Source organism: Scyliorhinus torazame, chromosome 9 (genome assembly GCF_047496885.1).
Source record: "Scyliorhinus torazame isolate Kashiwa2021f chromosome 9, sScyTor2.1, whole genome shotgun sequence".
NCBI classification, from domain to species: domain Eukaryota; kingdom Metazoa; phylum Chordata; class Chondrichthyes; order Carcharhiniformes; family Scyliorhinidae; genus Scyliorhinus; species Scyliorhinus torazame.
The window spans coordinates 133,982,012-134,008,507 of record NC_092715.1 but is presented as its reverse complement, the minus strand read 5'-3'; the positions used below and the strand labels follow the sequence as shown (position 1 = coordinate 134,008,507).

Sequence of the window (26,496 nt, the reverse complement as noted above, 5' to 3'; positions counted from 1 at the left end):
ATGAAAAAAATTAAAAATAAATGAATAAAATAAATGAATAAAACCCCCCGAACTTGTAAAACAAAAAGCTGCGACCGTTTAAAAAAAAAGCGGCCGCACTGCGCATGCGCACCGATGATTGGGCACACATATGCAGTGCGGCCATATTTGTTTTACACGATCGTGGCCATTTTGAAGGCCACTTGCAGCCGGCGTTATTAACAGCCGACTGCTGTGGCTGTTGCGCGCAGATTTGCACGATCGGGAGCGCCGTGATGGACAGCTCCACGACCCTCCCAACACCTGCCCTCGACCCTCCCGCGGGTCGCGCCCCCGAGTTTGACAATGCCTGCACTATGCCATGCTCGTGGTCCCTGTGTTGAAGCCGGACGGGTCGGTGTGGCTCTGTGGGGAAGATAAAATGACCGTGAACCAGGTATCCCAACTTGACCGTTACCCGGTCCATCGGATCACGGATCTCTACGCCTGGCTCAGCGGCGGAAAAGCATTCACTAAGCTGGACATGAGTACCCGGAAATACATGACGATCAATACCCATCGGGGATTGTACAAACATACACGGTTGCGGTTCAGAGTCTCCCTGGCATGTGCGATATTCCAGAGGGTTATGGTGAACATCTTGCGAGGGTGCCAAGGGTGGCTGTCTACCTGGACCATGTTCTCATCACCGAGATCTCGCATCAGGAGTACGTGGAGAACCTAACCGAGGTCCTTGAGCGGTTTGTTCAAGCCGGGGTCCGCCTCTGGAGGGAGAAGTACGTTTTCCACGTGCCGGAAATCACGTATCTCAGCAACCGGGTGGACAGCAGAGGCCTCCATTGACTGGCGGAAAAGGTGTGGACGAGTCGCCAGGCCCCCATCCCTCGCAACCAAACAGAACTCCGCTCTTTCCTCGGCCTGGTGAACTATGACGGGAAGTTCATACCCAGGATGGCCACACTGTTCAGTCCGCTCCACCAACTACTGAAGAAGGGACAGAAATGGAACTGGGGTCCCCTGCCCCAGAAGCCGTTTCACGAGGTGAAGCAGCAGCTCTTGTCAGAGGAATTGCTGACCCACTTCCTTCTGGACAAGCCCCTGCTCCTCACGTGTGATGCCTCACCATATGGCGTCGGGGCAGTCCTGGCACACCGCATGCCCGACAGCTCGGAGCGGCCTGTAGCTTTGGTGTCCTGCACACAGATGGACACCGTGCAGAATTATGCCGAGATAGAAAAGAATGGCTTGGCAGTAGTGTTCGCGGTGAGGAAATTCCACCTGTACATTTATGGGAGGTGGTTCACTGTGTACTTCCAGCCATTTCTGGGGTTATTTAAAGAAGATGAGGTGATTCTGCCGATAGCATCTGCCCCAGTTCAACAGTGGGCCCTGCTGCTGATGGCCTATGAGTACACTATGGAGCATCACCCGGGCACAAGAAACCAGCACGCGGTCGGGTTAAGCCGCCTGCCCACCCACAAAGCTGCCAGCTCCCACCGTAGCCACGGAGATGATAGCCGCTCTCCATTTCATGGACACTTAGCCAGTAATGGCAGCTTTTATCAGAGAACGGACACAGACCAACCCCAAGTTGTCGGGGATCTGCCATATGGTCCAATATGGGCCCGACATAGGGTGATACCAGACAGGCTGAGGGCCTACACCGCAAACCTACCCGAGATGAGCGTTGAAGACGGTGTCCCCCTGTGGGGAATGTACCCCTACTGAAAGACTTCCATAACGTGCCAAGATGAAAATGTTCTTTATAGTAGTGGCCGCCCACTCGAAGTGGCTGGAAGCACACCGGGTCCCCACGGCGACCACTCGAGCAACAATGGACAGACTGAGGGCTATTTTTAGCCCGCATGAACTTCTCGAGGTCCTGGTGTCCGACAATGGGGCAGCAATCACGAGCCAGGAGCTCACTTCGTTCATGGCCGCAAATGGCATCAGGCACAAACGGACCACCCGGCCTCAAATGGGTTAGCTGAAGGAGTGGTACAAACGTTCAAGACAGCAATGAGAAAGATGACCTTGGGGTCGCGGGAAACACGGTTGATGAGGTTTCTTTTCAGATATCGTACGATGCCTCATGCCACAACCGACATCACACCGGCAGAGTTACCAATGACGCTCCAACTCTGGGCGCATCTTAGCCTCATCCTCCGCGATGTTGGGGCACGGGTCCATCAGCGGCAGGACCGCTCAGAAATGGACTCTCACCACCACTCACAGGCGTGCACCTTCACAGTGGATGATGCGGTTCATGGGAGGAACTTCAGGAACGGAGCCACATGGATCCCCGGGACAGCCCTCCACGCAACAGGGCCAGTATTACATTGTCCAGGCCTTGGGCCATGGAGCCCAACACGCCAGTGTTCACCACTCCTGTGCGCAACCCCCCCCCCCCCCCCCCCGCCCCCCCCCTCCTCCCCCCCCCCCCCCCCCCTGCATACCACATCTGCCACCCCAGGGGTTTGGTGGGACCGTGTGAAGGAATGGCCAGCTCGCATGCAAGGATCACCCAGGTGCATGATGGAATGTGTTACCGTAGGCAGGAGACAGACATTGGCAAACAATATGGAGCACTAGAGCTCATCGCAGAGCTGGTTGTCATCACCCTCCATCCCATGGACCAGACCCGCTGTTACTGCCAACCCAGAACCTGAACCCCTTGATGAGGCAGGTCGGAATCCTGCAGGGGGTTTCAAGGGGCAGGGGAGGGGGGTGCAGTTGCGCTGGTGTACTGGGTTCTTGGAAGAGGGTGGTCGGCAGGGGGGCCAGTAGGATGTGATGTCCGTGCCGCTGGCCAGGCCCCTAGTCGGTGAACCTGTAGGTGATTATAGCGCCCGGTGTGCGTCGGTCCTGGCGCGCACCTTTGTGCAGCCTCCCGTGCCTGCCCAGGCCCGATATCCTGCCCACCCTCGCTCTCTCCCACATCCTCCGGGTCACAAGGACTGACGTTCATCCTCCTCCGCCAACACGCCGCCCCTCTGCTGCGCAATGTTGAGGAGGACGCAGCAGGCTGCCACGATGTAGGAGACCCTCCAAGTGCTAAATTGGAGGTCCCCTCCAGAGTGCTCCAGGCACCTAAACTGCTTCTTCAGGATGCCGAAGCTCGATTAAACCTTTGGTTGCTGCATGGGCAGCATTGTAACGAGTCTCTGCATCAGTCTGTAGCCTCCGGATAGGCATCACCAGCCACGACTGCAGTGGATAACCCCTGTCAGCCAGCAGCCATCCCCCCAGTCGGGGGTAAGCCACAAAGGGCAAGGAACTGTCAAATGTGCCAGGATGAAGGCGTTGTGCACACTACGTGTACAGGGTGCAGACGCGCATCTCACGGTCACACCGCAGCTGCACATTCATCGAGTGGAACCCCTTTTGGTTTGTGAAGACTGGCCTGTCAACTGCTCGACGGGCAATATGCATCCCGTCGATCACCATCTGGAGCCGGGGCACCTTAACGATGGCGGCGAACCCTGTGTCCGGGCATCCTGATGGGCTTGGTCTGCATTGAAATTGTTGTATTGTGGTGACGGGGCATATAGGGCTTCCGTGATGGCACAGATGCACTTGTACACCGAGCTCTATGAGATCCCGGACAGATCCCCACTCGGCACCTGGGAGGGCCCTGTGGCGTAAAAGCTCAGGGTGACCGTCATCTTGATGGCAACCGGGAGGTGTCCTCCCCTATTCCCCCACGGTGACAGGTGTGCCATCATCTGGGAGATATGTCGCACTGTCCCCCTGCTCAGCCAGAGTTTATGACGGCATGCCAGTCCGCAGGTCCTCGAATGACAGAGGCCTCATGCGGTTCCTCCTTCCCACCTCCTCCTCGGCCTGTTTGGCGGCTGGCTTTCCATCCTCACTGCTGCCTCCTGTTCCTCTGAGGCAGGCTCTGCTGCTACATGGTCCTCCTCCTCGAGCAGCTCCAGCTCTTACAGCCTCAGTGCATCGACCAGGGCTGCGGCGACTAGCAGGAAGGCCACTATTCCAGGTTGAAATCCAATAAACACTGTCTGCAGGAGGTGAAAGGACGTGCCCTTGCCAGCAGCACGTTCCGCGGCCTCCATCCAGCATCCCCCCTGTAGGGGCTACTGTGGGTGTTGCACTGGGGTGGGTTGCATAATGACCCGCCAACGGGTGGTGGCCGGTTGGGGCTTGTGGTATGGTGGACGGTAGGGTGCGAGGGTTGTAGGGTTGAGTGTAGGGGCAGGGGTGTGGGTGGGGTGGGGGCACCAGTACGGCCGTTGTCACTCTGTAGAACCACGGGCCAAGGTGGGTGGTCAGTGGGGTGCACAGAAAGATAGCTTTCTGACAGGCTGCAATAATGCGGTCTGTGCCTGGATACCCTGGTCCCGTGGTGGGTCACCCCAGCCCCACGGTTCGACTTCTGGTCACCACCCCCAACCCAGCCAGCTTGGCCCACAATCGTACCTCTGTATTTCCGTACCCGATTTTCCCCCTGATTTTTAAAAGCACAAGTGAACCTCTCCATAGGGAATTCCTATGGAGGCAGTGGATCACAGAGGTCCCAGAGAATACAGGGTCAGGCCCGCTAATGATACGCGATTGCCGTTTACTGTATGTGCAGAGTAGAATGCACTGAAGTTGCTGTTGAGGCACCGGAAAATTGCGATTTGACGTGAACCCGGCGCCAGCCATGATTTTGGCATCAAGACTGATTCTCTGCCCTTTCCCGACTTCGGAGTCACCCGACGGAGAATCCCGCCCACAATATTTTGGCCTCAACTGCTTTCTGTGGCAGTTAATTCCATAGGTTCACCACCCTCTGGGTGAAGAAATTTCTCCTCATCTCTGTCCTAAATGGTCTACCTCATATCCTCAGACTGTGACCCCTGATTCTGGACTCCTCACCATTGGGAACATCTTCCCTGCATCTATCCTGTCTAGTCGTGTCAGAATTTTATATGTTTCTATGAGATCCCTCCTCATTCTTCTGAACTCCAGCGAATGCAATCCTACAACTGTTTTATTATTCTGTACAATAACAACTGTTAACTTCTGGCTGTGGTTCGTACTTCACCAGTTAACCTGTGGACCCAGCCCTAGCACTAACTTAGAGAGGCACTCAACACATGGTGTATGTCTGAGTGACACACTGTGAGCTCTGTGCTCTGAGCTATCTCCTGGTAGAATGAGCGGGAACTGTGGTGTTCCCTGTTTTATAGTGCGTGTGCTCTCACTGGTGATTGGCTGTGATGTTGCGTGTGTGTTGATTGGTCCGTCTACCTGTCCATCAGTGTGTGTGTGTGTGATTGCACCATGATATGTTAATATGGATATCATGACACTCAGTACACTACCCCCAATCCCACGTGCTTTAATTTTACACTCTAATCTCTTATGTGGAACTTGGTCAAAAGCCTTCTGATCTGAAAGTCCAAATATACCACATCCACTGGCTCCCCCTTGTCTACTAGTTACATCCTCAAAGAATTTCAGTAGCTTTATGATGCATGATTTTCCTTCATAAATCCATGCTGACTCTGTCCAAACCTGCCACTATTTTCTAAGTTCACTGCTATAAAGTCTTTGATAATGGATTCTAGAATTTTCTCACTACTGACGTCAGGCTTACTGGTCTACAATTCCCTGTTTTCTCTCTACCTTCCATTTTTAAAAAAAAATTTTGAGTGCCCAATTCAGTTTTTCCAATTAAGGGACAATTTAGTGTGGCCACTCCACCTAGCCTGCACATCTTTGGGTTGTGGGGCGAAACCCATGCAAGCACGGGGAGAATGTGCAAACTCCACACGGATAGTGAACAAGAGCCGGGATCGAACCTGGGACCTCGGCACCGTGAAGCAGCAATGCTAACCACTGTGTCACCCTGCTGCCCTCTACCTCCCATTTTACATTAGCTACCCTCCAAACTGTAGGAGCTGTTCCAGAGTCTATAGAATCCTGGAAGGTGACAACCAATGCATCCGTTATTTCCAGAGTCACTTCCTTAGATACTCTGCGATGTTAATTATCAGGTACTGGAGATGTAATCAGCCTTCAATCCCATCAATTTCCCCAACACAATTTCTCTATTAATGTTGCAATAACCCCCCCCGCCACGAGCAGAAACCAAGCTGCCAAACAAACCCCTGACTGTAAGATCTCCTGGGAAGCTGCCTGACACCTCAACTTGTGAGCCAAGAGGCGGCCTAACTTCTCTCTTTGCTCGTATGATGTCCCCCTCGAGTTTCGGCAGCTAGCCCACTGCCTTCCCCGGGAACACCAAGTGAAACTGCAATTGCAGCTACTTCATAGTTGCCAGCTACTGCAGAATAGGGTCCTCCGAATAGCGCCAAACCCTTTCCAATATTGTCCCCACCAGTTCCTGCAGTTTCTCTTGCACTGTACAGTCAAAGTGTGCTTGAAAAGAGATTACATTCCTGATGTGTTGGGTGTTCTGGATCACAAACAGGTCACCAACACTGGAAGTGGTGCAACTCTATTTCATTATAAGGTTAACTATATTAACATACTTGAACTGTGGGTAAATGCAATACCAGCTTTAACTGTTGACCCTTGCCTAGTCCTAACCAGGTGATGCACTCAGCACATAGTGAATGTCTGTGTTGCAGGCTGTGAGCTCTGTGCTCCGAGCTTGCTGCTACTCGAATGAACGGGAACACTCCTGTCCCCTGTCTTTATAGTGCGTGTGCTCTCACTGGTGATTGGCTGCGGTGTTATGTATGCTGATTGGTCCCACTGCATGTCCATCAGTGCTTGTGTGTGTGTCTGCACCATAATATACTGGTGTATATTATGACATCCCCCTTTTATATAAATAACATGTGCTTGCGTGACAATAAATATTGTGTAGTGAATGTACCTGACTATGTGTGTGCGTGTTATTTACATGACTATGTACATGAGGCTAATCTATTTACACGGGAAGGTGCCTGGTGCAGAGAAATATGGTGTCACACCAACAACGAAATGAACATTATATACAAAGTACTGGAACGATGAAACAGGATAACAGAACAGATCAAAGAGTCCAACATTGTAAAACTCATAAGTCAAGTCTCTGAGGTGGGCGACGAATTCTGGTTGACCGTCTCAAGGGTGGGTCAGGAGCCACCGGCTGAGGAACGGGCTGGGCCACGGCAGAGTGAGGAGGATGCAGAGTATTCGGAATCTCTACATAGTCCAAGTTGGGGACAACATGAGGGCCTGGCACCGGTGGAGGATCACGTAGCGAGCGTGGAACGAGACGAAGGGCACGTCGATTGCGGCGGCGAATGGAACCATTTGGCAGACGAACCAGGAACGAGCGGGGAGACACCTGCCGAAGAACCACAGCAGTTGCAGACCAGCCACCCTCCAGAAGATGGATGCGGACGTTGTCATCCGGCGCCAGAGCAGGAAGATCAGTCGCCCGAGCGTCATGCGCCGCCTTGTGTTGTGCACAAAACTGTTGCATCCGCTGAAGGACCGGAATGTGGTCGAGGTCTGGGACGTGAATGGACGGCACCATGGTCCTGAGGGTGCGACCCATGAGCAGCTGGGCTGGCGACAGGCCCGTGGACAGTGGGGCCGAGCGATAGGCCAGCAGGGCGAGATAGAAGTCGGATCCTGCATCGGCAGCCTTGCAGAGGAGCCGTTTGACGATGTGGACGCCCTTTACCGCTTTGCCATTGGATTGGGGGTGCAGGGGACTGGATGTCACATGCACAAAATTGTACCTGCTGACAAAGTTGGACCATTCCTGGTCGTGAAGCAGGGGCCGTTGTCCGACATCACAGTGAGTGGGATGCCATGACGAGCAAAGGTCTCCTTGCAGGCACAGATGACCGCCGATGATGTGATGTCGTGCAGGCGTATGAACTCCGGGTAGTTCAAAAAATAGTCTACAATCAGAACATAGTCCCTGCCGAGCGCATGGAACAGGTCAACGCCTACCTTAGACCAAGGGGACGTGACCAACTCATGGGGCTGTAGGGTCTCACATGCTTGGGCCGGCTAGAACCGCTGACAGGTGGGGCAGTTGAGCACTGTGTTGGTGATGTCTTCATTGATGCCGGGCCAGACTCCCGGGAAATGCCTTTAGATATATGCAGGTGAGGGTTTTTGTGAGGCGACCGGTGAGGGAATTCCAGTTACTCCCGGCACAAGAAGTTCAAGATAGGGTGATCTCGGGTGTATGGGTCGGGGAGGGCAAGGTGTCGGAAATACACCAGGAGTTGAAAGAAGAGGGGGAAGCGCTGGTAGAAGAGTTGAAGGGTAAATGGGAGGAGAAGCTGGGGGAGGAGATCGAGGAAGGTCTGTGGGCTGATGCCCTAGGTAGGGTTAATTCCTCCTCCTCGTGTGCCAGGCTCAGCCTGATACAATTTAAGGTGGTCCACAGAGCGCACTTGATGGGGGCGAGGTTGAGTAGGTTCTTTGGGGTAGAGGACAGATGTGGAAGGTGCTCAGGGAGCCCGGTGAACCATGTCCATATGTTTTGGTCATGCCCGGCATTGGAGGGGTTCTGGAGAGGAGTGGCAGGAGCAATATCTCAAGTGGTGAAAGCCCGGGTCAAGCCAAGCTGGGGGCTAGCAATATTTGGAGTAGTGGACGAACCGGGAGTGCAGGAGGTGAAAGAGGCCGGCATTCTGGCCTTTGCGTCCCTAGTAGCCCGGCGAAGGATCTTGCTAATGTGGAAGGAGGCGAAGCCCCCCAGCCTGGAGGCCTGGATAAATGATATGGCTCTGTTCATGAAGTTGGAGAGGATTAAGTTTGCCTTGAGAGGGTCTGCGCAGGGGTTCTACAGGCGGTGGCAACCGTTCCTAGACTATCTCGCGGAGCATTAGAGGAAGGTCGGTCAGCAGCAGCAGCAACCTTGGTGGGGGGGGAGGGGTTGGAGGGGACGTCCTGGGAGGGGGAGGAGGGGGGGAGGGGGGACTGCCTGGGAGGGTGGATGAGCAAGAGATAACATGAAGGGTTGGGGAAACTGGCACGTACGGGAGAGGGCCAGTGTACAAAGCTGTGTAAATATATCATTTTGCCATGTATATATCTTGCTCTGCGCAATTTCTCGTTTTTTTTTGTTACGAGGCGGGGGGTTATTGTTTGTAAGGGAGAAAAATTGTGTTAAAAAACTTTAATAAATATATATTTTTTTAAAAATTGATGCCGGGCCAGTACACAGCCTCTCGGGCTCTCCGTCGGCACTTCTCCACGCCAAGATGGCCCTCGTGTAGCTGTTCCAAAACGAGCTGGCGCATGCTGTGCGGGATCACAATGCGGTCCAGCTTCAGGAGGACACCATTGACTACTGCCAGATCGTCTCTTATATTGTAGAACTGCGGGCATTGACCCTTGAGCCACCCGTCCGTCATGTGGCGCATGACACGCTGTAGGAGGGGGTCAGCCGCAGTCTCGCGGCGAATGTGGATAAGGCGTTCATCCGTGGCCGGCAGATTGGAGGCCGTGAAGGCCACATGGGCATCAACCTGGCAGACGAACCCCTCTGGGTCACACCGGGTGTTGACTGCCCTGGACAGAGCGTCGGCTATGATCAGGTCCTTGCCCGGGGTGTATAGGAGCTGGAAATCGTACCGCCAGAGTTTAAGCAGAATGCGCTGGAGGCGAGGGGGTCTTATCATTCAGGTCGTTTTGTATAATGTTGACCAGCGGACGATGGTCGGTCTCGACAGTGAATTGGGGGAGGCCGTACACGTAAACATGAAATTTGTCGACCCCAGTCAACAGGCCCAGGCATTCCTTTTTGATCTGCGTGTAGCGCTGTTCCGTGGGGGTCATGGCACGTGACGCATATGCCACGGGGGCCCATGATGAGGCCTCATCGCGTTGCAGGAGCATCGCTCCAATGCCGGATTGGCTGGCATTCGTTGAAATTTATTGTTTCCTTCGTGGGATCAAAAAATGCCAATACCAGGACCGTGGTAAGCTTGGTCTTAAGCTCCACCCATTCGCGCTCGTGGGCGGGAAGCCATTGGAAGTCTGTTGTCTTCCTGACCAGGTTCCGGAGAGCTGTGGTATGGGAGGCGAGTTTGGGGATGAACTTCCCCAGGAAGTTGACCATGCCCAAAAATCGGAGGACCACCTTCTTATCCTTTGGCTTCTGCATGGCCGTGATGGCTGCCACCTTGTCCGCATCCGGCCGCACACCCAACCGGGAGATGTGGTCCCCTAGGAACTTGAGTTCCGTCTGGTCGAAGGAACATTTGGCTCTGTTGAGGCGAAGGCCCTGGTCCCGTATTCGTTTGAAAACGCGCTGGAGGCGACTGATATGCTCCTGCGGGGTGGCGGACCAAATGATGATGTCGTCAACATAGACGCGCACACCCTCAATGCCCTCCATCATTTGCTCCATGATCCGGTGGAATACTTCTGATGCCGATATAATCCCAAACGGCATCCTGTTGTAGCAGTATCTGCCAAACGGGGTATTCAAGGTGCACAGCTTTCTGCTGGACCTGTCTAGTTGAATTTGCCAGAAACCTTTCGAGGCGTCAAGTTTGGTGAAGATGTTGGCCCGAGCCATCTCGCACGTGATCTCCTCGTGCTTGGGGATAGGGTAATGCTCCCTCATTATGTTGCGATTCAGATCCTTTGGGTCAATGCAGATCGCCGGAAGGCTTCTTTATGCACACCATGGAACTGACCCAGTCGGTTGGTTCCATCACTCTGGAGAGCAATCCTTAGTCCTGGAGGTCCTGCAGCTGCTGCTTGAGCGGTCCTTGAGGGGTGCTGGGACTTTGCGAGGTGCATGAACCTCAGGCGTGGCGTCTTGTTTGAGCAGGATTTTGTAAGTGTATGGAAGCGTGCCCATGCCTTCGGAAACATCGCGGTGCTGGTCGATGATGGCATTGAGTTGCACCCTAAAGTCCGCATCCTGGAAGGCAGACGTGTCCTCTGGAGAGAGAGAGTGTACTCGTTGAACGAGGTTTAGGAGTTTGCACGCCTGTGCACTTGCAGAGAGTCCTTCGAGGAGCCCATGATCTCGAAGGGAAGGATGGCTTTTCGCGAGTTGTGCGCCACTTGGAATTGGCATGAACCGGTAGCAGGAATGACTTTACCATTGTAGTCCACTAGTTGGCAGGTCGACGGAAGAATGGTTGGTTTAACCCCAAGGGTGTGAAAGTCTGGCCACGCTAGGAGATTAGCGGAAGCACCAGTGTCCAGGCGGAATTGAATCTGGGATCGGTTGACCGTCAGGGTGGCACACCACTCATTGTCTGGATCAATGCTGTGCACCGACAGCGGCTGGTGGTTTGGATTCGGGGACAGTCTGTTCTTTGTTATAACAGCGACTCGAAAAGGCTCCCTCGGGTCCTCGGTGTCACTGATCTGCGGGAAATCGGAATCGGACTCGGTGAACGTGGGTTGAATTTCCCGAACGTTCCTGCGAGGCTGGCTGAAGCGATGCGAATTGGCAGGCTGAGCTGCTCGACAGCAGGCAGCATAGTGGCCAAGTCTGCCACATCGTAGGCATTGTCGCGATTTTGCAGGACATTGCCGCTTTAAATAGGCGGAGCCACAGTTGCCGCACGACGTGACGTCAGTACGCTCGTTGTGCCACCGCGCATGCATGGTGCGGTCCTGCGTGGTGCATGCCTGCGCATCACGTTCCTCCACGTCACCGTCCCCTTGCTTGGCGCGTACAAGCGCAGGAGGCTGCGAAAAGCACGTGAAATGGCCGCCCTCATCCAGACTGCAGCCTTGGAGGTGTTCAATTGTTTGGACCCGTTCCGCCTCGTGGGGACCTTGCCGCGCCGTTTCAGCCGCCTGTTTGTGGGAGTACCGGCTGGTGGCATTTTCATGCAGGACACAGGTCTCAATGGCAATCGCTAGGGTGAGTTGCTTAATTTTGAGGAGCTGCTGACGAAGGGGGTCCGACAGAACACCAAATGCGATCTGGTCGCGTATCATGGAGTCGGAGGTGGGCCCATAGCCGCAGGACTGCGCAAGGATGCGGAGGTGTGTTAAAAAGGATTGGAAAGGCTCGTCCTTACCCTGCAAGCACTGCTGGAACAGGTATCTTTCAAAGCTTTCATTGACCTCTATGCTGAAGTGGGTATCGAATTTGAGGAGAACAGTCTTGTACTTTGTCTTGTCCTCGTCGTCTGCGAATGTGAGGGAGTTGAAGATATGGATGGCGTGTTGCCCGGCCGTGGAGAGGAGCAGAGCAATCTTCCTGGTGTCCGAGGCGTTTTCCCTGGCCGTGGCTTCGAGGAAGAGCTGGAAGCGCTGTTTAAAAATTTTCCAATTGACCCCGAGATTGCCGGCGATGCGGAGCGGTGGCGGGTTGATGTTCTCCATACTTCAGGATGCCGGAATGCTGATTAGTTGCAGGTGGGTCTCAGCTAGTATGCAACCACTCCTTGTACCATGATGTGTTGGGTGTTCTGGATCACAAACAGGTCACCAACACTGGAAGTGGTGCAACTCTATTTTATTATAAGGTTAACTATATTAACATACTTGAACTGTGGGTAAATGCAATACCAGCTTTAACTGTTGACCCTTGCCTAGTCCTAACCAGGTGATGCACTCAGCACATGGTGACTGTCTGTGTTGCAGGCTGTGAGCTCTGTGCTCCGAGCTGGCTGCTACTAGAATGAGCGGGAACTCTCCTGTCCCCTGTCTTTATAGTGCGTGTGCTCTCACTGGTGATTGGCTGCGGTGTTGTGTATGCTGATTGGTCCCACTGCATGTCCATCAGTGTGTGTGTGTGTGTCTGCACCATAATATACTGGTGTATATTATGACAATTCCCTCTTACCACTAGCTTAAGGGCCCCCATAATGTGGAGGAAGAGACCGAGTCAATCCTGTTAAACCTAATATATTCCTCAATAGTAGCAGACATGCGCTCACAGAACCCCTTCTCGGCTAGTTGCGCCACATCTAGTCTCCATGGCAAAGTTTCCAACACCAGGTCCACAAATGTGGAGCATGGTCAGAGATTACTATCGGTGAATATTCCATCCTTTTAACCCATGGAAACAGAAACCCCCTCAACAATATATTACAATAAATCAATCCTGGAGTATACCTCATGCACATGGGAAAAAAGCAAAAACTCCTTACTGGTTGGATGTGAAAATCTTCACAGATCCACTCCTTCCACCTGCTCCGTATAGCGTCTAGACAATTGACCTCAATGGGTATTAGCGGGGGCACAAAAATTAGCACCATGTGATTTGAAAAGCTACTTGCCCATGCATAATTAATGCGCTTACGAGATGAAATTGGGCGCAATTTCCCACCACGCTGTTCAGCATGAAACGTGCAGCAAAATCCCACCAACACCATACTGAGTCTCCAAAATGGAAAATTCTGCCCATATCTTTTTCCCTTTCCATGCTCACTCATGGCGGCGCCAGTCAGCTCAGTTGGCTAGATGGCTAGTGTGTGGTTCGGAATAAGACCAACAGTAACTAACATTCAAGCCACACAAGCACCAGGCAGTGTCCTCACCAACAGGCGAGGATTTAATTATCTCCCCTGGATATTCAATGGCATTGCCATCTCTGTATACCCCATGATAAACATTCTGGGGGTTACCATTGATCAGAATCTGAACAGGACCAGCGATATAAATACTATAGCTACAAGAGCAGGTCTGTTGAATGCAGCCTGCAGTGAGTAACTCACCCGAGTCCCCAAAGTCTGTTCACTATCTACAAGATGCAAGTCAGGAGTGTGATGGAATATTTTCCACTTGCCTGGATGAGTGCTGCTCCAACAACACAGAATACGCTGAATACCATCCAGGACAAAGTAGCTCACTTGATTGGCACCCCATCCGCTACCACAAATATTTTCTCCCTCCACCACCAATGTACAATGGTAGCAGTTTGTACCACCCAAGATGCACTGCAGCAACTCTCCATGGCTCCTTCTGCAGCACTTTCCAAATCCGCAACCTCTAGCAGATAGAGGAACAAGGGAAACAGATGCATTGGAACACCATGCACCACCTGCAGATTTCCCTCCAAGCCACACATCATCCTGACTTGGAAATATATCGCTGACCCATCACTGCGGCTGGGTCAAAATCCTGGAACCTCGTTCCTCACAGCACTGTGGGTGTACCTATGCCACATGGACTGCAGTGGTTGAAAGTGGTAGTGGGCCACTACCTTCTCAAGAGCAATTAGGGTTCGGCAATATATGGTGGCCCAGCCAGCGGCGCCCACATCACATCAAAGAATACATCTTAAAAAAGCACAGGTCACTTTCTGTTCTGGCTGAGATAAACACAGGACCTGCTTCTTCTCCCTGCCATTGAGAGCGGAAGGCAAATGCAAACCACCACTGACAAAAAAGTGCCAAGAACATGGGCTCAGGATGAAATGCGAATAGATAATGAGCCAAGGAATTGCCTTCAGGCAGATCGCACATACCATACCTGTTTGCTAATCAGCATATCTTCACTAGGTACAATGTGCACAATCTGAGCTATCCATGTTCAGAACTGTCTTTCCATGAACAATGAACTTAGCTGATCCAGATGTCGTTGAACACTATTAACCTCCATGACACTTTTCATCTGGTCACATTTAAGTTATTAGCAAATATTATGGTCAAAATTTGCCTCTACCCCACCAGTGGAATCTTCTGGTCCCGCCAAAGACAATGGGAGACTCGATTGGCCCAATGGCCTCCTTCTGTGCTGTAGCTATTCTGAGATTCTGTCAGGTGTCAACTGAGGAATTTTGTTCAGTGGTCATAGTACAAGGTTTAGATTAGCCATGGAAAAGGAGAAATTGAATGTAAAAATAATAAATTATCCAGTGGGATAAGAACAGATCTGTTCCAGGGTAAATTAGAACCAAACACGAAAGAACACTGCAGGCGGCACGGTGGTACAGTGGTTAGCACTGCTGCCTCACGGCGCAGAGGACTCGGGTTTAATCCCTGGGACACTGTCCGTGTGGAGTTTGCACATTCTCCTCGTGTCTGCACGGGTTCATCAACACAACCCAAAAATGTGCAGGATAGGTGGACTGGCCACGCTAAATTGCCCTTGATTTGGAAAATAAATTACGAACTTTAAATTAAAAAAAAACCAATGCGTTGCCTTTAAAAAGGGGTATAGTCGAGCTATATTCCCACGAAGGGGAAAAGTAGGGCCAGCAAAGATTCCACCCAAAATTGATAAAGAAGAACTATGAGAAAAGCTGCTTGCACTTAAAGTTGATAAGTTCTAAGGACTGCCTTCTGAGGGAAGCAAGTCTGCAAATTGAGGCAGCATTGGCCATAATCTTCCAATCCTTCGAAAATAAAACGGCAGTGCTAGAGGACTGGAGAATTGCAAATGTTACATCTGTAGTATAGGGTCAGGCATGGAAAGGGTTATTGTTTTCCTGAAGCCCATCTGTAATGATATGGTATATCTGCACACATGAAGGCCAAAATAAATAATATCACAAAATTCAATTAAAATGTTACAATGTATCACCTTGTTTTTAAAAAGATCATCAAGTATACACTACTTGCTATTAATGCTGTAAATTCAAGAATCTTTATATTCGTGAATTTTTCGTTTGCTGAATCATACACAGAATCAACTCATTTAGGCTCATATCTAATGCAGAACACCTATTTCTAAATAAAGGCCAGAGAGCAGAATTACTAATCGAAAAGGTCAACTATGACTAATTAATGTGTTGATATATTACTATCTGTGTTATTGTTACACAATAGTAAAATAAAATGCAGTGCACGCAAGAATGGAATAAACATTCACCTGTGAAGTTTGATCTAAACATTTATCATATATAGTGCTAGAAATTGGTTTTGCCAGTCGTGCAAAATGGGTGCTCAAATTGATCACTTTTATATGTACCTTAGAAATAGAGATGGGAGAAATTAAAATGGGGAATAAGGAGATAGCAGAAATGCAAATATTTGTACCTGCCTTCTTTATTTGTGGCAGAAGACACAAAAAGCATTCCATCAATTGTGGAGAACCAAGGGTCGAGCGAGAATGAGGAACTTATTATGAGTAAAGCAATAGTACAAAATAAATTAATGGGACTAAAAGTTGACAAATCCTCTAGACGTGATGGCCTACATTTAAATGTTTTAAAAGACGTACCTGGATGCATTACAGAATTCCCTAGTTTCACGAAAGGTTCCAGAAGATTCAAATGTAGAAAACATAACCCCGCCACTCAAGAAAGGAGGGAACAAGAGGAAACCGAGTACTGCAGTTCAGTTAGTCTGTAGTAGAATAAAATGCTAGAATATATTACGGGGGATGTGGTAACAGGGCAGCTAGAAAATCTAAATATGATTAGACCGAGTCAACACGGATTTATGAAAGATCCAGGAGTTGATAAGACACAAGTCGCGAGCAAGAAAACAGCTCCACAGGTGACTGAAGGCTGAAGCCCAGCAAAAAACCACAACTTAAAGAACAGATGGTGGGCGGAGAACTCGCAAGAGATCCAGCAGTTAGCCGACAACCATGATGTGCAAGGTTTCTTTAGCACAGGCATAACCACCTATGACTCAAGACCGCACCTCACTGCTGATCAAGAACAGAGAGGTGTTTATCATGAACAGAGAGGCAGTCAGCGCCTGCTGGAAGGAATACTTCGACGACTTCCTTAACCAAGACTCTGTCATCAATATGATTATGCACAACTCCATCCCGGCACAAGGTAGAAAAGGCCGTCCAGCAGATGAAGAACAACAAGGCATCAGAACCGATGGAATCTCCTCCAAAGCACTAAAACATGGTGCAGAAGCACTATTGGTGCAAATACATGACCTAATTTTCCGTATCTGGAAGAAGGAGAACATGCCAGAAAATCTCAGAGATACAGTAATTGTAAATATCTTTGAGAAAAGTGACAAGCCAGACTGCAGTAACTACAGAGGAATTTCCCTGCCATCAGCCGGCCTTCCCTATGTGGCCGAAAAGCTCCTTCCAAAATTGTAATATGGATTTCACCCACTCTGGGTCACAACGGACATGATCTTCACTGCGCAGCAACTACAAGAGAAATGCAGAGAACAGGACCAACCTTATACATGGCCTTCTTTGACCTCACAAAGGCCTTCAACACTCAATTGCTAGGGATTATAGAGCTTTCTCCTCCATTTCAGCTGCCTCCAAAAGTTTGTCACCATTCTCCGCCTGCTCCACAATGACATGAAAGCCATGATCCTGACCAACGGATCCTCCACAGACCCAAATCATGTTTAGACTGCATCAAGCAAGGCTGTGTCATCGCACTGATGCTCTCCTCGATCTTCCTTTCTCAATGATCCATCTCACCCTCAGCAAGCTCCTCGTTGGAGTGGAGCTAAACTTCAGAAAAATAGGAAACTGTTCAACCTCCGCCACCTGCAGGCCAGGTCCAAGGTCGTCCCATCCTCCATCATTGAACTACAGCATGTAAATTATGCTTGCGTCTCCGCACACTCGGAGGCCAAGCTTCAAGCCATCGTCAACACCTTCACCAGGGTGTATGAAAGCATGGGTCTTCACTAAACATTCGTAAGGCAAAGGTCAGTTATCAACCTGTCCCCACCACAGACCACTGCCCCCTGGTTATCAGAATCCACTTTCCATATCTTGGAAGACCTCTGTCAACAAGGGCAGACATCAATGACAAAGTTCAACACCGTCTTTGGTCGCCTGAGCAAGAGTGTTTGAAAACTAAGACCTCAGACCCAGCACCAAGCTCATGGTGTACAGAGCAATAGTGCAGCTCGCCTTCCTACATGGCTCAGTGACAAGCACTGATTCCTGTGGTATCCCACTAGTCATGGTCTGCAACTCAGAAAAAGATCAATTTATTCTCATTCTGTTTCCTGTCTGTCAACCAATTCTCGATCCATGCCAATACATTATCCCTATCCCATATGCTTTAAATTTTCCCACTAACTCCTTAGAAGGGACCTTATCAAAAACTGTCTGAAAATCCAAATACACCACATCCACTGTTCTCCCTTATTTATTCTACTAGTTATCCACAAAAACTTCAGTAGATTTGTTAAGTATGATTTGCCTTTCATAAACCCCTGCTGACTTTACCCAATCATGTTAATGCTTTCCAAATGTTCTGTTATCACATCTTTTATAATAAACTCCAGCATCTTCCCCACTACTGATATCGGGCTAACTGTTCTGGAATTCTCCCTTTTTTCTCTTTCTCACCTTTTAAATAGTGGGGTTACATTTGCCACCGTCCAATCTATAGGAACTGCTTCAGAGTCTATAGAATTTTGGAAGATGACCACCAATGCATCCAATATTTCCAGGGCCACATCCTTTAGTACTCTGGGATGTAGATTATCAGGCCCTGGTGATTTATGAACCCTTAACCCCTGGACCTTCATTTTTTACTAATACTGGTTTCCTTTATTTCCGCCCTCTCACTGGGCCCTTGGTTTCTTGACATTTCTGGGAGGTTATTTGAGCCTTCTTTTGTGAAGACAGAACCAAAGAATGTGCTCAATACGTCTGCCATTTCTTTGTTCCCCATTATAATTTCCCCCTCTTCTGACTGTAAAGGACTTCTATTTGTCTTGAGTAGGAATAAATGGGGGTTTTACAGGCTATAAATAGGGGATACTACAAGGAAGATTGATCGGAACTCAGTTATTTAGAATTTGTATCAATGATTTAGCTGGGAGGACTGACTGCAATGTATCCAAGTTTACAGTCAACACAAATTTAGATGATAAGCTGTGAGCAGGTTCAATGAGTGGGCAACAACTTGGCAGATGGAATATAATGTGGAAAAATGTGATATTGTCTATTTTGGTAGAAAAAATAAAAAGGCAGATTTTTTTTGTTTAAATGATGGGAGACTGGGCAATCGTGGTATTTGGAAGGATCTTGGTGTCCTTGTAAATGAATTACAGGAAGTTAACATACAGGTACAGCAAACAATTAAGAAAGCAAATGCTATGTTAGTTTTTGTTGCAAAAGATTTAGAGTATGAGAATGGAGTCTCACTACAATTATACAGGGCTGTGATGAGACCACAGGTGTGGTACTATGTGCAGTTTTGGTCTCCTTACCTAAAGACGGATATACTTGCCTTGAAGGAACTACAACAAAGGTTTACCAGGCTAATTTCTGAGTTGAGGGCTTGTCCGATGCGGAGGGATTGAGTACACTAGGCCTTTATTCCCTCGAATTTAGACAAATGAGAGGTGATCCCATATAAACATACAAAATCCTCCAGGAGGCTTGAGAGGGTAGATTCTGGGAGTATCTTTTCCCTGGCTGGGAGTCCAGAATAAGTCTCAGAATAAGGGGTCAGCCATTTAGGACTGAGCCAAAGACAAATTTCTTCACTAAAAGAGTTGTGAATCTTTGGAATCTTTGGATGGTTGTGGATGCTCAGTTATTGAGTATTTTCAAGACAAAAGTTGAAAGAATTTTGAATACTGAGGGAATTGAAGGATATAGGGATAGTGAAGGGTTGCTTCCTGTTTTGGCACCCTGTTTCCATTGGAGAGCGGCCTCCTCGAGGCTCCCCTGCCCACCAGTATTTCCACTCACCCACCAAGCCCTGTCCACTCCAGCACCCAACCTTCTTATTTTGGGCTTCCAGCCCTGGCCCCAGTGACACCCTGGACACACTTTGTTCCTGGCTGCATTGGTTTCTTCTCTTTGGGATGGCATGCAGTTCCAGCAATGGCCACCACTCCAGGTGGCGCTGCTGGGCCAAGATAGCTGTCGGTCCTCTGATTAGCCTGGTGCTTGGAGATGGGGCTTCCTCTCAGATGGGGGGTGGAAGTTCCACCTCAAGTCAATTAAAGGCCCTATGGCTGTCAATGGCTATGGTGTGTACTGCCAGGTGACAGTGGGCTTGCCCCAACATTTTGGCAGGGTATGGGAGCCCCACCCACAATGCAAACCTCAGCCCTTAGCATTGAACAGAAGGGAAGAAGTCCAGCCCTCAAATTCATTTCCTAGATTTCTTAGAAAAACAAATGTATTTGAACTTACTGCTGGTTAAAAAATATGTACCTGGAGGACTGCATTTTGAAGCTCATCAATCATTGGTGCAGAGTTATTCATTTTTCCTTCTTGGGAACGTTGATTTGCATCTCCTATGTTTAGAGATAAAATAAGTATGTGTATTAGAGGAAGAATCACTATGGAGTATGAGTTAAGTATAGAAATAGAAAATAAATCTGTAAAACAAGCATTGAAGGACAGACAGGGCTAACATATTGGGCTGAGGTTCCTTGTTAGAACTCAGTATGAATTTACTGTCTACTCAACCAAAACATTTGAATTTTTTTGACCTTAATTTAAGCTTCAGATTCTGTGGTAAGATTCTCAACATCTATCTCAATTTTTATGGCCAGTCCCCCCGTGGTGGGTTTTCCTGCAGTGGAAGCAGCAAGCCATTGGTGACCGGTGGATCTTAAGGTCCCGCCAAACCTTTGCATGGCTTGCTCATCCTGCCACTGAGGAGCCCGCCACAAGGGGTCAACAGAAGATTCTGCCAGTGCGAAGGGTTGGAAAATCCCACACTATGGTCACATTATGTCCGAAAGACAGCGATGCCCTTAGCACTGTTACTTCACAGCACCAGGGACCCAGGTTCAATTCCGGCTTGGGTCACTGTCTGTGCGGAGTTGCACATTCTCCCTGTGTCTGCGTGGGTTTCCTCCGGGTGCTCTGATTTCCTCCCACAGTCCTGAAAAGATATGCTGTTAGGTGGATTAGACATTCTGAATTCTCCCTCTGTGTACCCGAACAGGTGCCGGAATGTGGCGACTAGGGGATTTTCAGAGTCACTTCATTGCAGTGTTAATGTGAGCCTACTTGTGACAATAATAAAGATTATAGAGTGGAGCTCCTTTGTGCAAAATAGTGGGACTAACTGCGGCCTCGGCCACGCGTTCCCCGCTGAGGCCCCTGACCTACCCGAATGACCGTTCGATAGGGTGGCGTTTCTCTGCGCTCTGAGCGCCAGGAAACACACAAATAATTGCACTACGAGATTCTGTCCCCATTCGGGTACATCACGCCCAATATCTTTTATTTACTTCCTATTCTCTTTCAGCATCAAGAGACCAGGTAAGCAATCTGACCCTAGACATCTGACAATGCTGAACAAATCCAATTGTTATCAAATAAACAGCAGTTTATGGCTGACACTTCTGCTCTGTGGGCAGATGTTTAACCTTCCTCACTAACTCTCAGCAATAACAAAACTGTTGATTAGCAATTTAGGGTTGAATCTGATTCCTAGCACTGTGGATTCACATTGTGCTTTTGTATCTATTTTAAAATTTAACTGAAGGCAGAAAAAAAAATAACATTCTAAAGTTCTTTGTATTTTTTAAGTTTAAAAGTTTACAGTTAATTTTGCTTTGCTTCTGCAATATATTTTCCCAGGTGACTTTAAAATTAAATAAATTCTTGGATAATCATAATTCGCCTTTGCATTTAGATTTCTTGTACTTCATTATTTGTAAAACAGTTTGAGATATCCAGTGATCATGAATTACGATATAAATGAAAGGCTTTCTTTTATTCCAAACATCACAATTCATTACTATTTAAGAATTCTCCATCCATATTACAACAGAAAAATGTGGAGATAATTATTTTACTTGTCATAATCGCATACTACGCTAAATGTTCCATAACAATAGAAGTTGTTCTGGGCATGTATGGCTCTTAAAAAGATTCTGGCAGGGATTCGCTAAGGCAATGTCCAAGATCCTAGACATGCGGGTGGTGCCGAGGAAGCGAAAGAGGCCGAGATCTTGGCCTTTGCCTCCCTGGTAGCCCGGAGACAGATCCTTTTAATGTGGAGGGACTCGAAACCCCCGAGTGTGGAGACCTGGATTGGTGACATGGCTGGGCTTCGCAGTCTCGAGAAAATAAAGTTTGCCTTGAGAGGGCCCATGACGGGGTTCTCTCGGAGGTGGCAGCCGTTCCTCGACTTTCTAGGAGAGAGCACTAAAATGTCAGCAGCAGCAATCCTGGGCGGGGGGTGGGGGGGGGGGGGGGGGGGGGGGTGGAATGTTGCGTATTCGTGTTCTTTTTTCTTTATGTAATGTTAACGTTCACCTTGTTTTGTTAAATGTTGTTAATGGTTATGCAAAAATTACGTTTTCATAAAAATCTGAATAAAAATAATTGAAAAAAAAACCAATATAATTTATGACATGGAAAATATACAATATCCAGTCTAATATCTTAGAAGGAAAACCTTGCAAAAGGCTCCAGTATATAGCATGGGGAGCAAAAGAATTAACATCAAACCAAACTGGAGCTAATTTCTCTGGTACTGCATCCATATTAGTCAAGAGTCAGAGAATTTTACAGCGTAGAAGGGAGATATTTGGACATCCATTTAGTCCCTGTCCCTCGTTATCTATCCACTTTCCTCTTAAGTGTTTTCATACAAAGGGTAGTAAAAGTTGCAAATCTCTCCCTAAGTGCTGTGGATGATATTTCAATTGAATCTTGCAAGATGGAGATCGATAGATTTTTGTTAGGTTCGGGTATCAAGGGATATGGAGCAATCGTCAGGTAAATGGCATTCAGGTTCAGATCTAATAGAATGGTGGAACAGGCTAAAGGGGCTGAACGGCCTACTCCTTCTATTGCTGGGATGACATTCTGTGAGCTAATAACGCTGTACATTTAATTTTTTAAATCTCCTCACTCCTTCCTTCACTTGAATTGAATTTACTCTTTTTATTATCAAACAAAACCCAATCAATATCTAGTATCTTTCCATCAGCTTATCAGCATTGACAGGCAAATGTACACTGTTAATGCTGCTGCGTTTGCCTCGAATGCTGTTGTCTCCAAACTACTGAATTATTTAGATTTTAAATACAGTTCAAATGTTATTCTGCACAAAAATGGGTGTAAATCATCAAAGCAAATATAACATCTGAATCACAAACACCAAGACAGCTTTTCTAACCTACTCTTGATATTAAAATTAGTTTATACAATTAAAAGATATATTTGGATGAATTGAGGCAATTTAGTTGGTGTCATGTATTCAAGTAACACGATTTGCTGGTGAAATATCGCATGATACGCAGTGACGTCAGCTGAGCATTTCGCAGACTGTAAGGAGTTCACTAGCTTACTCCGTGGAAGCAACATCTCTTAATGAACCCTGCACTATTTTTACAAACTTAGAGCGTGGCACATCTACTTCTTTTTCTTTTTGCGGCAACAACAAATATATAACAGAAGAGAAAACTAGCAACGAAGATTCGGGCCATAAACAACTATCGACGAGGATTTGGGCCATAAACAACCATCAAAGAAATTTCAGGCCATAAACAACCATCGACCGAGATTTAGGGTCTGAAGAAAACCAGCGTCAACACTCGGGCTGAAAATCATCAGCAATATTGTGGCAATAAAGCAAAAAAAAGTGTTCAGATTGTAGGGACGTGTCGGCGAGTCAATCAATTGATCTCGACTGCTGCTAGTGCAAAATAAGGGTTTTGAAAATAAATCGAGACACAACTGCGAGTCACTGGAGCATATCTTTAAACAAAGAATTGAAATTTCAGGCGTGCTTACTGTTTATAATGGGCAGAAGCTGCAGAGACCGTGCATGTGGCACTGTAAATGGGTTGCAGGTACATGATTCTAGAGGTTGCAGGCTCTGCAACCTTCTGCCCAGGAACCGATAGTTCAGGCAACGGAAGAACTAGTTTGCTTGTTGGCTTGGAGATTGCTTGCTTTTGGGAAATAAACAGAAAGGAGAAAGGCTGAGGAAGTACAGATCGAGGAATTGGAATTCGAAAAATGGCGAGAAAAGAGGAACACACATTTGACAAGGATTATGAGACATGGAATTCTTATGAGGAAAGGTTCCAATTGTATCTTTTTTTTTAAATTTAGAGTACCCAATTCATTTTTTTCCAATTAAGGGGCAATTTAGTATGGCAAATCCACCTACCCTGCACATCTTTTGGGTTGTGGCGGCGAAACCCACGCAAACACGGGGAGAATGTGCAAACCCCACACAGTGGAACAGTGACCCAGAGCCGGGATCGAACCTGGGACCTCGGCGCTGTGAGGCCAATTGTATCTTAAAGAAAACCAAACACCAGAAAACCTGCATGCTGTGATGTTTCTCACTCAATTGGGGGAAAAACATTAATGTTGTTACAAAATCTAGTCCACCCAGCTAAACCAGGAAAAAAGACCTCCAAAGAGTTAGTGACAATCTTGGAAGGACATTTCTCTCCCCATCCGCTGCTGATACCTGAAAGATTATGCTTCCATCGGTATGCACAATTCGTAGCAATATGGAGCCAAGTACTGTGAGTTTTGTCAAACACTTGATGATACACTTCAAGACAGATTGGTCTGTGGTCTTAGAAATGAAGTCATCCAAAGGAAACTCTTGACTGAAGCTGTTCTAATCCTGAAATCTGCTATGAAAATCGCTACTTTCATGGACCGCGCAGCGAGAGGCTTCATTGATTGTAGTCTGAGCAAAAGTTCATAAGATGGAGACTGCTAGAAGCAGGCCTGTGAAAAATGTACCATATCGTCATTGTACTCAGGTGAGTCACTCAGCAGGAGAGTGTTCGAGAAAGGAGAATAAATGCAAAAATTGTGGCAAGGTGGGCCACAATGCCAAGGCATGTTGGTCACGCCAACCTTCATCAGCACAAAAGAAGTGGCCCTAGAAAAATACAGCCAAGTCTGCTGGTTGGGTTTATCAGTTAAGTGATGGAAGTAAAGATTCGCTAGAGGACAATATGTCAAGGCAGCTTAAAGAATTCAAACTTTGTGTCTTATTGGTTAAAGGAGATCAGCAACACTTTTGGGTTTATCCAAAAATTAATGGAAACACTAACAAGATGAACATGGATACAGGTGCTGCAGTATTCCTAATACCTGGGACAATCTCCAGTCAGGATCAAAAACATATATCTTTAAAATCAACAGATGCTGTCCTGAGGACATGCACCGAAGGAGTCGTACCATTGAAGAGATGCATCAAGGTGAATGCGGAAGTTAATGATCAAAAAACAGAGTTGCCTCTCTACATTGTCCAAGGAAACTTTCTAGCATTGTTTGGTAGATCGTGGTTGAGAGTGATGAAGCTCAAATGGGCCACTGTCGATTGGATTGGATTTGTTTATTGTCACGTGTACCGAGGTACAGTGAAAAGTATTTTTCTGCGAGCAGCTCAACAGATCATTAAGTACATGGGAAGAAAAGGAAAGAAAAGAAAATACATAATAGGGCAACACAAGATATACAATGTAACTACATAAGCACTGGCATCGGATTAAGCATACAGGGTGTAGTGTTAATGAGGGTCCATAAGAGGGTCATTAGGAGTCTGGTGACAGTGAGGAAGAAGCTGTTTTTGAGTCTGTTCGTGCGTGTTCTCTGACTTCTGTATCTCCTGCCCGATGGAAGAAGTTGGAAGAGTGAGTAAACCAGGTGGGAGGGATCTTTGATTATGCTGCCCGCTTTCCCCGGGCAGCGGGAGGTGTAGATGGAGTCAATGGATCTGTGATGGACTGGGCGGTGTTCACGACTCTCTAAAGTTCCTTGCGGTACTCGACCGAGCAGTTGCCGTACAAGGCTGTGATGTAGCCCGATAGGATGCTTTCTATGGTGCATCTGTAAAAGTTGGTAAGGGTTAATGTGGACATGCCGAATTTCCTGAGTTTCCTGAGGAGGTATAGGCGCTGTTGTGCTTTCTTGGTGGTAGCGCCGACGTGGGTGGACCAGGACAGATTTTTGGAGAACTGTGAACCAACTCGTAGATTCTACGAATGATCTGCAACAATTTGCAACCAAGTATGCTAAGGTATTTGAAGAGTCACTTGGATTCATGACTGGAATTGAAGTGAAACTCGAGATCAAGGCAAATTGCCTTAAAGCATGCACTGTGGAGAGTATCAAATTGAAGGAAAAAACATACAAAGTAGCAAAGATCAGTGGGAGACGAGAGGACTGGGAAATCTTTAGGGGGCAACAGAAAGCTACTAAAAAAGCTATAAAGAAGAGTAAGATAGATTATGAGAGTAAACTTGCTCAGAATATAAAAACAGATAGTAAAAGTTTCTACAAATATATAAAACAAAAAAGAGTGGCTGAGGTAAATATTGGTCCTTTAGAGGATGAGAAGGGAGATTTAATAATGGGAGATGAGGAAATGGCTGAGGAACTGAACAGGTTTTTTGGGTCGGTCTTCACAGTGGAAGACACAAATAACATGGCAGTGACTGATGGAAATGAGGCTATGGCAGGTGAGGACCTTGAGAGGATTGTTATCACCAAGGAGGTAGTGATGGGCAAGATAATGGGGCTAAAGGTAGATAAGTCTCCTGGACTTGATGGAATGCATCCCAGAGTGCTAAAAGAGATGGCTAGGGAAATTGCAAATGCACTAGTAATAATTTACCAAAATTCACTAGACTCTGGGGTGGTCCCGGCGGATTGGAAATTAGCAAACGTGACACCACTGGTTAAAAAGGAGGTAGGCAGAAAGCGGCTAATTATAGGCCAGTGAGCTTAACTTCGGTAGTAGGGAAGATG

The 26,496-nt window shown here is 48.0% G+C and overlaps 1 protein-coding gene across 1 annotated transcript in view; it reads right to left on the bottom strand.

The window, feature by feature from the left end:
* LOC140430122 (uncharacterized) overlaps window positions 1–26,496 on the bottom strand; it is a 292,957-nt gene that overhangs the window by 62,264 nt on the left and 204,197 nt on the right. The window contains exon 11 of the mRNA XM_072517635.1: window positions 19,957–20,039. Coding sequence (XP_072373736.1) covers window positions 19,957–20,039 — 83 coding nt within the window. The remainder of the gene's footprint in view (window positions 1–19,956; window positions 20,040–26,496) is intronic.